Source organism: Brienomyrus brachyistius, unplaced genomic scaffold, assembly GCF_023856365.1.
Source record: "Brienomyrus brachyistius isolate T26 unplaced genomic scaffold, BBRACH_0.4 scaffold36, whole genome shotgun sequence".
Classification (NCBI taxonomy): domain Eukaryota; kingdom Metazoa; phylum Chordata; class Actinopteri; order Osteoglossiformes; family Mormyridae; genus Brienomyrus; species Brienomyrus brachyistius.
In genome coordinates, this window is record NW_026042311.1 from 1,122,731 (window position 1) to 1,141,541 (window position 18,811).

The 18,811-nt window shown below is 43.8% G+C and overlaps 1 protein-coding gene across 1 annotated transcript in view; it reads right to left on the bottom strand.

Moving 5' to 3' along the window:
- The window catches only part of LOC125721930 (protein NLRC5-like), a gene marked incomplete at its 3' end in the record, with an annotated part of 510,329 nt that overhangs the window by 164,050 nt on the left and 327,468 nt on the right, over positions 1-18,811 (bottom strand). The window contains exons 17-18 of the mRNA XM_048998139.1: positions 4,786-4,959; positions 4,218-4,274 (exon numbers count right to left, since the gene is read on the bottom strand). Of these exons, the coding sequence (XP_048854096.1) occupies positions 4,218-4,274; positions 4,786-4,959 (231 nt within the window). The remainder of the gene's footprint in view (positions 1-4,217; positions 4,275-4,785; positions 4,960-18,811) is intronic.

Sequence of the window (18,811 nt, forward strand, 5' to 3'; positions counted from 1 at the left end):
CCCCACACTGGTGAGAGTGGGACATGGAAGCATCAACGTACACACCGAGGTCTTTCTCATAATCAGCTACCTTTATTTCAGAGAAACCCATAAAAAATCTGTACTTTATATTTCTGCTCCCTGCATGGATTACCTTACATTTATCTACATTAAATTTGATCTGCCAGGTATCAGCCCAGTCGCTAATTAAATCAAGATCCCGTTGTAGCCTCTCCGCTGCTAGATCAGTATTTGCTACATCATCCACCTTGGTGTTGTCTGCAAATTTAACTAGTTTACTGTATGTATTGGTGTCAATATCATTAATGTAAAATAGGAACAATAGTGGTCCTAAAATTGAACCCTGCGGTACCCCACTATGAACGCAGGCCCACTGTGACATTGTGCCTCTAATAACTACCTGCTGCTTCCTGTCTGTTAACCAGTTTTCAATCCAAGATGCTACAGTTCCTAAAATCCCTGCAGCTTTGAGCTTAAGCAAGAGCTGTTTGAGGGGGACAACATCAAAGGTCTTCTGCAAATGTAAGTACTTTTTGTGACCAAGTTCTATTTTTGCTTCCTCAAAGAACTCAAGTAGATTAGTTAAACAGGATCTACTTCTCCTAAATCCAGGTTGGCTACCCCTCAGAATGTTATTTGTATCCAGGTTATTTGTATCCATAACTTTTCCAGTTATGCAAGTTAAAGTAATTGGCCCATAGTTTACTGGATTACATCTATCCCCTTTTTTGAATATGGGTGTTATATTAGCATACTTCCAATCATAAGGTACCACACGTGCAAATAAGGATTTCGGAAACAGTAAAGTTAAAGGTTGGCTAATAATAACCCTCATCTATTTTAAAACTATAGGTAAGATGCCATCAGGACCCTGTGATTTATTTATTTTGAGCTTATCTAGGTTTTGTACCACATCAGCCTCAGTTATACATACAGTCCCTCCACAATTATTGGCACCCCTTTGTACAAGGGGTAAGAAAAAATCCACCTTCTGGTGAAGTTGCTTCATCTCACACGGAAAAAAATGAGAAAAATCCAACCTTTACTTAAAATCAATTTAGTTGAAGGAAAATCATCAATAAATAATTATTTTTAACAAAAACACATGAGCCACGATTATTGGCAGCCCTGCAAATTATAGTGAACACTGTGACGCCCGCTCCGTCCGCTCCTCGTGTGTGCCACGCCCCTAATTACCCACGTGTGATTCCCTGATTGTGCCCAGTCGCGTCATGTTCTTTTCTGATTAGTTCCCTGTATTTAAGTCTCTGTTGTACACTAACCCGTTGTCTGTCATTGACGTTACCTGCCGTTTGTCCCTGCCTGCGTTTCCGTCCTGCCCTATTCCCAATTAAACCCTCGTTTGCCCCGTTTACCGCCTTCCTGCCTGGTCCTTCCTGCCCACCTGCCTTACCCGAATTTACGTAGCGTGACAAACACAATGTAACTGAAGCATGTTTCCCATGTAAATTATACATATTTGGGTTGATTGAAGTGAATAGGAACCTTCAAGCTGTAATCCATGACTTCCTGAGTAACTGGGGTACAAACATGAGGAGACACAGAGCCCAAATTCCCTTAGTCATCCATGAACATGGGAAAGATAAGAGACACACAGACCAAATGAGGGAGAAGTGTGCTGACCTTCATAAGTCAGGGAATGGGTATTAAAAAAATAGCTACTTGCCTTAAAATGCCCATTTCTACTGTTAGGGCAATAATTAAAAAGTGGACATCAACTGGAACTGTTAGAAACCTGCCTGAAAGAGGACCCAAGTTTATTTTGCCCCCACATACAGTGAGGATGATCGTAAGAGAGACAAAAATCCCCAAGGATGACTGTTAGTCAATTACCAGACAAAGTAAAATCTTGGGGTTACCACGTCTCCAAAAAACCATCAGATGCCCCCTTCATGCTAACAGACGTTTTGAAAGTTATGACAGAAAGAAGCTTTTTCTGTCAGTTACTTAAAATGTTAGAGCCAGGAGTTTGCAAAACATTATACAACTTTGACTGGAATGAAATTCAATGATCAGATGAAACAAAAATGGAGCTTTTGGGCAATAAACATTCAAGGTGGGTTTGGCGTAAAAAGAAGGATGGTTATAATGAAATGAACCTTATCCCAGCTGTAAGATATGGTGGAGGTTCTGTGATGTTGTGGAGCTGATTTTCCTCCAAAAACCCTGGAAACCTCGTTAGGGTACATGGCACTATGGGGTCCATGAAATACCAGGACATTTTATATCAAAATTTGGCTGCTGCTGCCAGGAAACAAAAACTGGGGCTTCATTGGATCTTCCAGCAGGACGGTGATCCTAAGCACATGTCCAAATAAACATTAAAATGGTCAGCTGACCGCAGAATCAAGCTTCTGCCATGGCCACCTCAGTCCCCTGACCTGAACCCCACTGAAAACCTGTGGGCTGAGCTGAAGAGGAGAGTGCACAAGAGAGGGCCGAGGACCCTGTGTGATCTGGAGAGATTCTGTAAAGAGGAATGGTCTCAGATGCCCTGCTCTGTATTCTCCAACCTCATAAAATGTTATAGGAGACTCAGTGCTGTTATACTGGCAAAGGGAGGCTGTACAGAGTATTAAAAGCAGGGCTGCCAATAATCGTTTTTGTTGAAAATAATTATTTCTTGATGAAGGATTTGTTTTTCTTTGAATAAATTTATTTCAATGAAAGGTTGGATTTTTCTCATTTTTTTTCAGTGTGAGATGAAGCTGCTTCGCCAAAAGGTGGATTTTTGTCTAACCATTTTCACAAATCTTTACAAGGGGGGCAATAATTGTGGAAGGACTGTATATTGTTTATATAGGACACTGTATTTGTACTAAATGGTGGTAAGTTAATCATGTCCTCTACTGTGAACACCCGTGTAAAATAATCATTAAACTCATTTACTATATCAATTTTCATTTTCAATTATAAGGCCGTTACTATCCTGCAGATGAGTGATTTCAGCTTTTAGAGCTCTTTTGGAGTTAAAATATTGGAAGAAACTTTTAATGTCATAATTAACCTCCAATGCAGTCTTACTTTCGACATTCCACTTACTGTAGCGAATCTAATGTTATTTTTTAAGTCAACCCCTAGACTTAGATACTCCTGCTTTATTTTGAAATCATTAGTTATTTTCTACCTTAGTATTTCCAGCGTACAGTGTGAAATACCCAGTAATACTCACCTCACTACCCCCAGTTTACAGTGTGGAATACCCAGTCATACCTCAGTATCTCCAGGTTGCAGTGTAAGTCCCCCAGTCCAGCAGAGAGCAGCTTCACTCCTGAGTCCTGCAGGTCATTGTCACTCAGGTCCAGCTCTCTCAGGGGTGAGGAGTTTGATCTGAGAGCTGAAGCCAGTGCCTCACAGCATTTGTCTGTGAGTTCACACCGGCCCACCCTTAAAAAGATTAAATACTTTTAAATCCACTTTTTACACTGCAGCACTGTATTCAAATGAGGAGGATAAGGGTCATGACATAATGGATTTTCAGAAAACAATTAAATTATTAAAAATAATTTTAACAATCATTCCGATTCTGTTTGGTGTCCATTATTTTTTTGTCCATAACACGTTAAAGTCAGCATGTTTATCTGTAACAGTGCTGTTAACTTTGCTAACCAACACAAATGTTTTGCATGGATTATATGTGTCACGCCCAGCTCGTGTGATCCTCGTGTGCCACGCCCCCTCATTAACCACGTCTGCTGCCCCGATTCTGACCAGCTGTTTCCTGTTATTTCGGCTTGTCCGTGTTCAGGTCTGTTTCCCTAGATCTGTCATTGATGTTGTGAGCCGTGTTTCCTCGTCTGCCCTTAATAAACCCCGTTTGCTCGTCTTCACGGCTCCACTGCCCTGTCTGCCTGCTCCTCCGCTCAGCGGACATCACAATATGGTTGAATGGATGTTTCCTGCTTCCCTGCTTAATTATTTCAAGCATGGATCGAGGGCTGATAAGATTGTGGGATATAAGGACGTAGGAGAAGAAAACAGAAGCTGTTTGTGTTTGTTTATTATGTAACTGCTGAAAGGCATTGTGGGTTTTCTTGCTGTCCAGTTACTTTTGTGTAAAATGCATATTCTGTACTCACTGCAGCTTCTCCAGTTTACAGCTGAGATCCTCCAGTACAGCAGAGAGTAGCTTCACTCCTGAATCTCCTGGGTGATTGTAGCTCAGGTCCAGCTCTCTCAGGTGTGAGGGGTTTAACTTCAGAGCTGAAGCCAGGGAAGAACAGCCTTCTTCTGTGACTCTACAGCCTGACAGCCTGCAGAGAAAGACAGAAACTCCCCAGTAAATAATATCACCTCACCATTGTAATTATTAAATAAATGTGATGCTCTAATAAATAATTCAAGAATTACAGTTTAGTGTCTAAGACAAGGCAGGACCCCTCCTCTCTTTCCCTTAGCTAATTGCTCACTATCTCCTCTTCATAGTGTGGAATACACAGTAATACTGACCTCAGTATCTAAAGCGTACAGTGTGGAATACCCAATATTACTGACCTCAGTATCTCCAATTCGTGGTTTGGAATACCCAGCAATACTGGCCTCAGTATCCCCAGTTTACAGTGTGGAATATCCAGTAATACTGGCCTCAGTATCTCCAGTTTGCGGTGTGGAATACCCAGCAATACTGGCCTCAGTATCCTCAGTTTACAGTGTGGAATATCCAGTAATACTGGCCTCAGTATCCCCAGTTTACAGTGTGGAATACTCAGTAAAACTGACCTCAGTATCTCTAGTTTACAGTGTGGAATACCCAGTAATACTGACCTCAGTATCTCCAGTTTACAGTGTAAGTCCCCCAGTCCAGCAGAGAGCAGCTTCACTCCTGAATCTCCTGGGTGATTGTAGCTCAGATCCAGCTCTCTCAGGTGTGAGGGGTTTAACTTCAGAGCTGAAGCCAGGGAAGAACAGCCTTCTTCTGTGACTCTACAGCCTGACAGCCTGCAGAGAAAGACAGAAACTCCCCAGTAAATAATATCACCTCACCATTGTAATTATTAAATAAATATGATGCTCTAATAAATAATTCAAGAATTACAGTTTAGTGTCTAAGACAAGGCAGGACCCCTCCTCTCTTTCCCTTAGCTAATTGCTCACTATCTCCTCTTTATAGTGTGGAATACACAGTAATACTGACCTCAGTATCTAAAGTGTACAGTGTGGAATACCCAATATTACTGACCTCAGTATCTCCAGTTTGTGGTTTGGAATACCCAGCAATACTGGCCTCAGTATCCCCAGTTTACAGTGTGGAATATCCAGTAATACTGGCCTCAGTATCTCCAGTTTGCGGTGTGGAATACCCAGCAATACTGGCCTCAGTATCCTCAGTTTACAGTGTGGAATATCCAGTAATACTGGCCTCAGTATCCCCAGTTTACAGTGTGGAATATCCAGTAATACTGGCCTCAGTATCTCCAGTTTGCGGTGTGGAATATCCAGTAATACTGGCATCAGTATCCCCAGTTTACAGTGTGGAATATCCAGTAATACTGGCCTCAGTATCTCCAGTTTACAGTGTGGAATATCCAGTAATACTGGCCTCAGTATCTCCAGTTTGCGGTGTGGAATACCCCACAATACTGGCCTCAGTATCCTCAGTTTACAGTGTGAAATATCCAGTAATACTGACCTCAGTATCTCCAGTTTACAGTGTGGAATACTCAGTAAAACTGACCTCAGTATCTCTAGTTTACAGTGTGGAATACCCAGTAATACTGACCTCAGTATCTCCAGTTTACAGTGTAAGTCCCCCAGTCCAGCAGAGAGCAGCTTCACTCCTGAGTCCTGCAGGTCATTGTCACTCAGGTCCAGCTCTCTCAGGGGTGAGGAGTTTGATCTGAGAGCTGAAGACAGCACTTCACAGTGTTTATCTATGAGATCACAGCTGTTCAGCCTGAAACAGAAAACACTTTAAGACACAGACATATACACATCCTACACATTAGTAAAATACAAAGCATTACAATAAGCATTTGTTTTCATTATAATTAGCAGCACAGCTTACACTTCAAAATGAATTATAGTCTGCAGAGTGTTCTGTGCGTCCTGACAATCTGCTGCAGTCACATGATCACTAATTGTGAGTCAGTGCACCTTTGCTCAAAACTAGAGGTAAAAACATTAAGTACAAGCTATAGGAATACATAGGAACACATCAACAGCAAGATGGACGTGAACCTCCCATAACAGTCAGACCAGTGCTTCCAGTGCAGTCCTTAGCCATCTTTCTGCCAGGTGTCCCTACACTCGACACGTATCACTGAAAGGACGAGATGTGAACATTCCCAGCAGCTAATGCAGCAGCAACTGGCACTTGGATTCCTGATCCCATGAGTAAAATCCTTTCTCTCCCTGTATTGTTATACCTGGGAACATGTCAAATCACCAATTACGTCTGGGTGATATGACGATATTATCAGTAATGAGTGTAATAAGACAAGTATCCTGGTGTCGATATCTGACCGTGACTAACCGGCGATTATCGTCTTTGCTGAGGAAACGCGCTTAGGCTACATACAAAGCAAGATAACAGAAGGATTCATGATTTGCTTTCAGTTCAGCTTTCTAGCCAAAGATTCTGAAGCAGTTAAAAAGAAACATTGCACAGAATTTCACAAGCATTGTCCCTTGCAGTAACCATGCGTTCGCCATTCTTGTAAGTTCAGTATTGTCACATCACCAGCTTCTATCTCTGAGTTAGCAGCCAGAATGTCAGTCATTCAAGTGCAGCTTTCTGGTGGGAATTTTGAGCTTCCCAACTCAGTTTTTCGTATCTTAGTCTCAGGCACGGCTTTAAGTGTGTCCCTGACCCCGCCAGGGCTGTGATTAGGATTGGTTGCTAACTGTTTAATAAAGGTGGTTAAAAGTAAACTCTCTCTCTCATCTATCTATCTGAATCAATCAATCATTATTTATATAGCGCATTTTAGCCACAGCGTTTATAAAGAATTTTGCAAACATTTAAAAAGAAGAAAAAGAAATTCAAATAAGCTCAGAATAAATAACAATAAGCGCAAAAGAAATAAAAATAGAGTAAAAATGTTTAAAAAAAATAAAATTAAAAACCATCATAAAGGACTTTAAATACCAATGTCCTCTTTAAGGGCCCGTCCTCAAAGGGGCCTCTAGCCCATATGTCTTCTGGGGGAAGCGACCGCACCCCCACCCCCCACAATTACTGATATTAATAAAAGCATAAAATAATAAAACTGATTATCATAGGGGGGCGGCATGGTGGTGCAGTGGTTAGCACTGTTGCCTCACACCTCTGAGACCCGGGTTCGAGTCTCCGCCTGGGTCACATGTGTGTGGAGTTTGCATGTTCTCCCCATGTCGTCGTGGGGTTTCCTCCGGGTACTCCGGTTTCCCCCCACAGTCCAAAGACATGCCGAGGCTAATTGGAGTTGCTAAATTGCCCATAGGTGTGCATGCGTGAGTGAATGGTGTGTGAGTGTGCCCTGCGATGGGCTGGCCCCCCATCCTGGGTTGTTCCCTGCCTCGTGCCCATTGCTTCCGGGATAGGCTCCGGACCCCCCGCGACCCAGTAGGACAAGCGGTTTGGAAAATGGATGGATGGATGATTATCATAGATTATTATATGCATTGGTGAAAAGATGCTTTTTCAGCCTAGTTTTGAAAGTACTGAGACATTCAGTAGCTCTCAGGTTTTCTGGGAGAGAGTTCCAGAGTTTGGGCCCATAGTGACTAAAAGCTGCCCCCTCCCTCCCCAGCCGGGTTTTTGGAATAATCAGTAAATTACTACCGGATGATCTGACTGATCTGCCTGGGACATACCTTACAGTCATGTTACTGAGGCAGGACAGAGCTAAACCACGTAAATATTTACAAATTAGCAAATGAACTTTAAAATCAATCCTAGAAGACAGAGGAAGCCAGTGCAGGGATGTGAGAGCAGGTGTGATGTGATCCCTGTGACTGGTGCGTGTTAACACTCCGCCAGCGGCATTCTGGGCCCGTTGTAGATGTGATCCCTGTGACTGGTGCGTGTTAACACTCCGCCAGCGGCATTCTGGGCCCGTTGTAGATGTGATCCCTGTGACTGGTGCGTGTTAACACTCCGCCAGCGGCATTCTGGGCCCGTTGTAGATGTGATCCCTGTGACTGGTGCGTGTTAACACTCCGCCAGCGGCATTCTGGGCCCGTTGTAGATGTGATCCCTGTGACCGGTGCATCTTAACACTCCGCCAGCGGCATTCTGGGCCCGTTGTAGATGTGATCCCTGTGACTGGTGCGTGTTAACACTCCGCCAGCGGCATTCTGGGCCCGTTGTAGATGTGATCCCTGTGACTGGTGCGTGTTAACACTCCGCCAGCGGCATTCTGGGCCCGTTGTAGATGTGATCCCTGTGACTGGTGCGTGTTAACACTCCGCCAGCGGCATTCTGGGCCCGTTGTAGATGTGATCCCTGTGACTGGTGCGTGTTAACACTCCGCCAGCGGCATTCTGGGCCCGTTGTAGATGTGATCCATGTGACTGGTGTGTGTTAACACTCCGCCAGCGGCATTCTGGGCCCGTTGTAGATGTGATCCCTGTGACTGGTGCGTGTTAACACTCCGCCAGCGGCATTCTGGGCCCGTTGTAGATGGGATCCCTGTGACTGGTGCGTGTTAACACTCCGCCAGCGGCATTCTGGGCCCGTTGTAGATGGGATCCCTGTGACTGGTGCGTGTTAACACTCCGCCAGCGGCATTCTGGGCCCGTTGTAGATGGGATCCCTCTGACTGGTGCGTGTTAACACTCCGCCAGCGGCATTCTGGGCCCGTTGTAGATGTGAAACAGACAAGAGGGCATTACAGTAATCTATTCTACTAGAAAGAAAAGTAGGTATTATTTAATACTGCCAAGACCCCATCCACTCTGCAAACAAGTAAATCAGCTTCCTTTCATTCTAACAACCTATGCGTTCTGTTAACCTGCTTTATGACTTTATGGTCGTGTTTCCACAAACTGTGCTTGCTTTGCAGAACAGTATTTCCCTTGTAAGGTTACCCATTTTAAATCTGGTGTAGGATCACACATGCACATATCACAGAGCTTAAATTCCAGGTGGCCTGAGACAAGGCCTACCCTGGTACAAGAGGTACTCGCTGGCCTAGGCATCAAAGGGGGGTTAGTGACCCCACACACACAGACACACTTAAACACACACAGACAACAAGGGGGGCAGCACTCCAACTTTTATTGCTCAAAGTTTTAACGACCTACAGACAGCAGAGTGGACCCCAAGGACAGGGGTCCCTCGACTTGGCACACAACCCCCTCCCCAGACATCCTGCCTTACATACCACTCACCCAACACCCTAAAGAAAGTTTCTTTTAAGTTTGGCTGTTGTATATCTGTATATTTATTTACCCATAACTACTAGTCTCAATATACAGACAGGTCATGTTTGTAATGTGTCCTAACTTTCAAAGATTCTTTTTCTTTGACTGACTAACCTTCCCCCCTTTTCTTTTCCACATTCCTCAGCAGCCCTTATCTGATCTTTGTATTCTACCATGCCTATCTAAGGGTAAGATGTGCTGCTGACATGAGAATATGTCATATAATGTCTGTATAAAGGGTAACCTCTGACTGAGGTGCAACCTAGACCACTTAGACCAGGGACTGGTGTGAGTAATATAACATAATGACATAATATAAGTAATCATTAATTAATCATTACAGATGGTATTCGGTGTGAACCGCTAGGCTGGTATGACATGTTTGGTATCAAACTGATGGAAAATCACTCCAGTTTACACCACTTCAGCCTCTGTTCACTGAGTGCTCACAATAGTCCCTGCCTCTGTGCGATTTGGCTACTAAGCTCTAAAACCTCAAACTCGACTGAAATATCGTGAGACTCTCTCTCATCGGCCGTGAGGGGAGCTTCGCTACCGATCGTTTACATTACCTGGTGATGCAGCTCGCTGGACGAACCTTCTAACCCAGGTTACTAAGCGATACTGGTAACTAGTGAATCCCATGTAAGTCTCACATTAACAGACTCACGGGGATTCGTAATTGAGTTTGGAGGAACCAACCATTCGGCATAACAATTAGTTCATAAACATCATTAAATAATGATTAATTCAAATGTAATTATTTTCAAAACATATTGGTGGAGATATTAAAATTTACCTGAGCTAAATATTCATACAATGGTGTCCCTCAGGGATCAGTGCTGGGCCGCTACTGTACACTGTATATATTGGTCACATTATCAGAAATCATGGTGTTGGGTTTCATTGTTTTACTGATGATACACAGTTATATATATATCTGTTAAGCCGGATGATGCATCACAGCTCTCGGTTAGAAGACTGTCGACTAGATATCCGGTGCTGGATGGCAAATAATTTATTTATGTTAAACACAGAAAAACAGAAGTACTGTTAACTGGTCCGAAGGCGGCTCGAAATAAGTTTGACAACCTCAACCTTGGTGGTCTTCCTACCCAACCTAACACAGTGGTCAGAGATCTTGGTGTTCTGGTTGATTCAGATTTATGTTTCGATGCTCATATAAAAAGCATCACTAAAGCTGTGTTCTATCATGTACGGAACCTCGCCAAGCTTCGGAAGATGCTCTCCTGTCATGAAGCGGAAACACTAACACCTTTATAACTTCCAGGCTGGATACTGTAATGCCTTCCTTTCTGGGTGCCCATCTGGTGCCTCACATAAACTTCAGCTGGTACAAAATGCAGCAGCCAGAGTTCTTACAAACACTAATAAATGTGATTATATTAGCCCTGTTCTATGCTCCCTTCACTGGCTTCCAGTTAAGTCTCGGATTAACTACAAAATACTGCTATTGATTTATAAAACACTGAATGGCCTTGCACCAGAATACCTTAGTAACCTGCTGGCCTTATACAACCCTCCTGGCTTTCTTCCATCATAAAGAGCAGGATATCTGTTAGTACCCAGGGCAGAAAGAGCTACGGCAGGCTGCAGAGCTTTCTCTTATAGAGCTCTTCAGCTGTGGAATAGTCTTCCAGCGGATCTGCAGGATTCAGGCTGACTTTCAATATTCAAGTCTAGACTAAAATCACACCTGTTTAGTTTAGCTTATAGGGACTCTAGTTCTAGCTCTAGCTAACTGCTCACTCCCAGTCAGACCTATAGTGTGAGGTGTAGAGCTGGGTGGGGATCGGTGCCATTGGCTTTGGATAAACTGAACTGTCAGTCTGTCACTTTAGCTTCACACTCCCTTGTGGAATTGGAGTGCTGACATTCAGGGACTCCCCATGCCTGCGTTCCCACCTGCCTCTCCCTCCTACTTATGCTGCCATAGCCATATCTGCCGGAGCTTACATACTGCACTCACCTAACTGTTTTCACTGCCTCTAGTCTCCCCTACTTTGGCTAATTGCACATTTTATTTCCCCTACTCCCCCTGAGCTGTGCTGCATGGAGACCCCACATTTTCAAGATATCCTGCCTACCCTGCTGCCTGCGACGTCTCCACTACCTGTGACGTCCTTCTGGCCTGCTGCTGCCCCCTGGAGGATGGGCTCCCCCTTTCAGTCTGGTTAGGGTTAGGGTTTCCTCTGCTGCCCCCTGGAGGATGGGCCCCCCCTTTCAGTCTGGTTACTCCCAAGTTTTCGTCTTTCTAGGGAGCTTTTCCTTGCCACTGTCCCCTCTGACTTGCTCACTGGGGGCTTTGGGCAGGGATGCTGTAAAGTGCTTTGAGATGATGTAATGTTGTGAAAATACACTATACAAATAAATCTGAACTGAACTGAAATTGCACTCAGTGTTTGGGGGGAGGACTCAAAATGATTGTTTATTGCGATATTTTTATACTAAATGACACATACACATTTTTTTACTTATCGCCCAGCCCTAACCAACTATACACTAATTGGAAAGCTATCAGTCCTGTGAAATAGGCTTTTAGAAAAATGTTTGTTTGAATGATTTATGAATAATGATACTTCATTCACCCCCATTGGGAAATTGTCTTTTCGCCCCACCCATCTTGGGGACACGCTGACACCTATACAGGTGAGAGAAAGTTTGGGGGTCGCAGCGCAGGATCGGCCAGCATCCACACCCCTGGAGCTCAAGGACCCAGTGATGACATCACTCTGCCGGCCAAGAGATCTGAACCAGCGACCTTCCGCTTATGAACACAAAGTCTGAACCCAGAGAGTCACGCACCACACCCAGTATTTACAGAAATGCTTCCTACAGCATCCAGAACTGAAACAAATATGAGTGGTTTTCCCACTATTAATGATAACTGGACCATTCTGTATGATGTTGTATCTTTGGTTATTTGTTACACAAATGATGGTCGTGGAAATCTTGTCTTTTTGTTTTTACTACATCACTACCTTCAGTTAATATAAACTAGGTTAAAAAGGAACCTTGTTGATAAAAGAGGGGAAATAAATTACATATATACATATTAATTTTATATTTTAAACAATGTTTGTTTATGTCTGCCAGACTACATGTGTCGTCACATCCTCAGCCAGGTGCAGCTGAGGCCAGCAGAGGGCGCCAGTGAGCAGCCAGAGACAGCAGTCATACGGAAGCTCCCAGCTCTGGGCTCCATCACATGAACACGCCTGCTGACAATAACACTCACATACCACTTATACACCCTGTGGATAAAGAGCCCTCACTGTTTCTATAGCAGGTTAGGATGCTGTGCTGTGATCAGAAGGCAGACTGGATGGGAATGGAAACGTAGTAACAAACAAAAAGTGACATCACTACCTTCAGTCATTATAAAGTCTGTGGTCAAGATTAGCTACTGCTATACATCAGCTATAGCTGTGATTACCAAAATAAAACTCACTTATTAATCCATGAGGAGAAATATATAATATATATTACACATTTCAAACAATATTCATGTATTACTGCCAGACCAGACATGATTTCCCATCCCCACGTCACTTACAGAGCCGTCCTGGAGTTCTTGACCACAGGCAGCAGCCTGCAGTGCTGTTTATCTGATCTGATGTATTTCTTCAGATCAAACACATCCAGCTCCTCATCGGACATCAGCATCACAAAGGCCAGAGCTGAGTACTGTGCAGGTGAGAGGTCATCTGCTGAAATGTTTCCTGAATTCAGGTATCTTTGTACTTCCTCTACTAGAGAATTGTCACCCAATTCAGTCAGACAGTGGAACAGATTGATGGTCCTTTCTGGAGATAAATTCTCCTTTATTTTCCCCTTGATGTACTGGGCTGTATCCTTAATGATATGTGAGGTGATTCTTGTCGGCCCCAGTAGCCTTTGTAACAGAGTCTTACTGGAGTCTGTTGAGAGGCCCAGGAGGAAGCGGAGGTAGAGGTCCAAGTGTCCATTCTTGCTCTCTAATGCCTGATCCACTGCAGTCTTCAGCAGGTCAGCTGATGAGTTTGACAGAAACACATATAAAGCAGCGAGATACTCCTGGATGCTCAGATGCACAAAGCAGTACACCTTCTCCTGGTACAACCCATACTCCTCTTTAAAGACTTCTGTGCACACTCCAGAGTAAACTGAAGCTTCACTGACATCAATGCCATTCTCTGTCAGATCTTGCTCATAAAATATGAGATTGCCTTTCTCAAGGTTGTCAAAAGCAAGTTCACCAAGTGTCAAAAGGAATTCCTTGCTGTATTCTTTAAGCTTAGTTTCATGGTTTTTCATATACTTGTCATTTTTTACACTTGTCTGAAAGATCAGGAAGTGTGTGTACATTTCAGTCAGAGTCCTTGGAATTTCTCCCCTGTCAATCTCACTAAAAAGCCTCTTAAGCACAGTGGCTGAAATCCAGCAGAACACAGGTATGTGGCACATGATGAAGAGGCTCCTTGATGATTTCACATGTGTGATAATCCTGCTGGCCAGGCTCTGATCATCAAATCTCTTCTTGAAATACTCCTCCTTCTGTGCATCACTGAACCCTCGTATCTCTGTCACCTGGTGGACACACTTAGCAGGTATCTGATTGGTTGCTGCTGGCCGGGAGGTTATCCAGAGGAGAGCGGATGGGAGCAGATTCCCCTTAATGAGGTTAGTCAATAGCACATCCAGAGACGTTTTCTTTGTTACATCAAACCAGCTCTCATTGTTCTGAAAATCCAGAGGAAGGCGACATTCATCCAGACCATCAAAGATGAACAAGACTTTGGAGCTAAACAGGTCAGTGGATTGAAATGATTTCAGTTCTGGGACAAAGTGGTGAAGCAGTTCAATCAGACTGTATTCACCCTTAATCAAATTCAGGTCCCGGAAAGGAAGAGCAAATATGAAGTGAACATCCTGGTTTGCTTTTCCTTCTGCCCAGTCGAGAATAAATTTCTGCACAGAGACTGTTTTCCCGATACCTGCCATCCCTTTAGTGAGTACAGTTCTGATAGGTGTCTCACGCCCACATAAGGGTTTAAATATATCATTGCACTTGACTGTAGTATCTTCTGTTCGCCTTTTCCTGGATGCTGTTTCAATCTGTCTCACTTCATGTTCATCATTGACTGCTCCAGTCCCACCTTCAGTTATGTAGAGTTCTGTGTAAATCTCACTGAGAAGTGTTGGCTGTCCTTCCTTAGCTTTCCCTTCAAATACACACTCAAATTGCTTCTTAAGTTTAGCTTTGATTTCCTGTAGCATGAGCTTTCCTGAAAAGAAATGAGAGGAAAATGCACTAATTCTCACCATGATCCTGACCAGTATGAGGAAGAATATTTTCCAAAAACACACTTCTTCACACATACATATCCAGATATTTCCCTGTGACTGTGAATGTGAAACTGAAAGTTTTATCATGCGTATTTTACTGGAACACCGCATACAGGACCGTGAATAAGCCTTAGGCAGCCAAAGGAAATGTTTAAAGCCATTTATCTGGGTAGTAAGTGTATATCTGCTCAGAACCAAAAAAAAACACAAAACCCCTTTTCATTTCCCGAACCTCTCCTCAGGGGCACCACAGCCAGTCCATGTATTTGTTAAATTTCACCACCAGCTCACTTCATGAATTAATTAAATTAATTTAAAACTCAAGGAGATATTGATCAGCCACATAAGCTGTGTTAGTGGTCAAGTAAAAAAATACATGGATATACTGCATGAAATATTAGGCTGATGTTGGGAGAGGTTCTGAAATGGCAAACACACTTTGACATACATATTATAGTAGTTCTACACCAACATGAAGACCATTTAAACATCCTTTTCTTTGGCTGCCTAAGACTTTTACACAATATTGTACATGTACATAATGTTATAAAGTTCTTACTCTTGTCCAGCAGGTCAGCAAGATCATCTTGCTTCATGGTCCTCAGGATGTACAGTGTTATCTTCAGAGCTACCTCTCTAACACTGGTCTTCTGCATCTGACCATCACTGTCCAGGTCATTGTCCTCCTCCAGCTGAGGCTCAGAGCATTCTGGGTAATTCTGATCTAGGTACCTCACAAATGTCTTCAGTTCCTCCTTTAGGAACTTCATGGCTTTTTCCTCTAGCGACTAAAATAAACAGTCAGAGTCAATTATTGCTACTTACACCAAACCTTTTCAGAGTTTCACTTGTGAATCATAGATTAAAACATATTTTCTTTAAGATGATGAATTTCTTATTATACAGCTGTATAAAATATAAGCTAATTGACATAACAGCAAAGAAAATATATATCAGCAATAAATGCAAACCTTCAGTATGGATGATAAACCCGATTTATCATGTAGATCTGAACTGCATTCTTCCATTTGGTCTCTGTGAATTAGGCAGAAACATAAAGTCCTCAATTCATCTACACAAATGTAACTGAAAGACTGAAAAGTTCCCCATTAAAATTGCTGTTACTGCAGATAAAGAATAACATTGTGTTATATTACAACACCAATTCCAAAAAGTTGGGAGATTGTGCAAATTGTAAATAAAAACAGAATGCAATGATATGGAAATCTCATAAACCTGTATTATATTCATAAGAAAGTATAGAAAACATATCAAATGTTTAAACTAAGACATTTCGCTATTTCATGAAAAATATTGGCTGATTTTGAATTTCATGACAGCAACACGTCTCAAAAAAGTTGGGAGGGGGGCAATAGGAGGCTGGAAAAGTTAGTGGTACAAAAACCCAAAAGCTGGAGGAACAATTTGCAAATAATTATGTCAATTGGCAACAGGTGAGTAACATGACTGGGTATGAAAAGAGCATCTTAGAGCTGCAGTGTCTCTCTGAAGTAAAGATGGGCAGAGGGTCACAATACCCCTAATACTGCACTGACAAATAGTGGAGCAATTTCAGAAAGAAGTTCCTCAGTATAAAACTGCAAAGAGGTTGAATATTTCATCATCTACAGCACATAATGCAATCAAATGATTCTGAGAATCTGGAGAAATCTCTGTGAAAAACCAGACTAGATGCCTGTGATAGTTTGGCCCTTAGGCAGCACTGCATCACAAACAGGCATGATTCTGTAATGGAATCAATAAATAGGCTCAGGAATATTTCCCACAAACATTGTCAGTGAACACAATTCGCGCTGCCATGCACAGATGCCAGTTAAAACTCTATCATCCAAAGAAGAAGCCGTATATGAAGATGATCCAGAATCACCGACGTCGTCTCTGGGCCAAAGCTCATTTAAAATGGACTGCGGCTGAGTGGAAAACTGTTCTGTGGTCAGTCGAATCTAAATTTGAAATTCTTTTTGGAAACCAGGGACACCATGTCATCCGGACTAAAGAGGAGAAGGACCACCCAGCGTGTTATCAGCACTCAGTTCAAAAGCCAGCATCTCTGATGGTGTGGGGGTGCATTAGTACATATGGCAGGGGCAGCCTGCATATCTGGAAAGGCACCATCAATGCTGAAAGGTATATCCAGGTCCTAGAGCAACAGATGCTCCCATCCAGACGACGTCTCTTTCAGTGAAGACCTTGCATTTTCCCACATGACAATGCCAAACCACACACTGCATCAATTACAACATGATGGATTCGTAGAAGAAGGGTCCGGGTACTGAACTGGCCTGCCAGCGGTCCAGATCTTCCAGCCACTGAGAACATTTGGTGCATCATAAAACTAAAAATATGACACAGAAGATCTAGGACAGTTCAGCAACTAGAATCCTGTATCAGACAAGAATGGGACAACATTCCTCTCCCAAAACTCAGACAACTGATCTCCTCAGTCCCCAGACATTTACAGACTGTTGTTAAAAGAAGAGGAGATGCCACACAGTGGTAAACATGGCCTTGTCCCAACTTTTGTGAGATGTGTTGCTGCTGCGACATTCAAAATTTTTCCTTACGATGATGCATTTTCTCAGTTTGAACATTTGATATGTTTTCTGTTCTGTTATGAATAAAATACAGGTTCATCAGATTTCCATATCACTGCATTATGTTTTTATTTACAATTTGCAGAACGTCCCAACATTTTTGGAATCGGGGTTGTAGTTTGGAAAGATGTATCTGCCATGTTAAGCTTTATTCACTGGGGCGGCTTCCTGATTCTCTCATGACAGCAGAAGAGAACCAGTGACATCAGGCTCCAGCACACAGAGACACAGCAGGCAGGAAGGACAGTTTTCTATGCAGCCCTTTGTACCCAGTGACATTTACAGTGATTCACTTGAATAGCAGAGCTAAATACCAGCATCTGATTCACAATCCTCAGTCAAGAAACTGGTTAAATAGCTTGTTGGTTAAATTCAGCACCTACAGGGCTAATGGGTCGAATCTGTCCTTCAGCACCTACAGGGTTCCTCCCCCCCCAGAGTGAGCACACAGCTTCCTATGCAACCAGCAAACAGTGAATCTCCCCCGCTACCCCACCCCTCAATAAGGCTCTGCTTTGTTTATCAATGGAGCTGCCTGCTCTGTGAGCGACTGGCCCACAGCCGCGCCGGCCTGGGACTCGCAGGTGAGCAGGGAGCGTCAAACGGGGGGGGGGCGCCTATCAGCTTGTTGCCCGCATCACTGCCTCCCCGCTTCTGTACCAGCTGGTCCCCGGGCCCCCACTAGCCGGAGTGATACTGCTGCCTAAATATGATGAAACATTACGCATCATCATCCTGCACCTGTTCTCCATCCCAGTGGACATAATGTGCATGATGTCATCAGCGTGCGCCACTCAATCTAGTATGTCCTACTGTCTTACAGAATACTAACCGCTTCAGGGGTCATCGTTTGTCTGTCAGCCAGCAGCAGTGAGGGAAAACATACACACAGCTGTCCATGAACTTAAGTGCTGGTGATGCTGCCTCAGACCTTCAGAACGTTCTTATCCCATTAGGATGTGATGGGGATGTGCTGACCGGGGACAGGGGGAAGTGTGAGAGCGGGTGGGAAGGGGAGCGAGCAGTATGAGCGGAGGCAGGCCTCTCAGCTTACACCACCCAGCTGTCGGGGCCCAGCGCCCCCCGGTGTCCATTACCACAGGCGCAACCCAAGTCAAACACAGTATCTGCCGGTGCTATAGCGCCCCCCGGTGTCCATTACCACAGGCGCAACCCAAGACAAACACAGTATCTGCCGGTGCTATAGCGCCCCCCGGTGTCCATTACCACAGGCGCAACCCAAGACAAACACAGTATCTGCCGGCTCTATAGCGCCCCCCGGTGTCCATTACCACAGGCGCAACCCAAGTCAAACACAGTATCTGCCGGTGCTATAGCGCCCCCCGGTGTCCATTACCACAGGCGCAACCCAAGTCAAACACAGTATCTGCCGGTGTTATAGCGCCCCCCGGTGTCCATTACCACAGGCGCAACCCAAGGCAAACACAGTATCTGCCGGTGCTATAGCGCCCCCCGGTGTC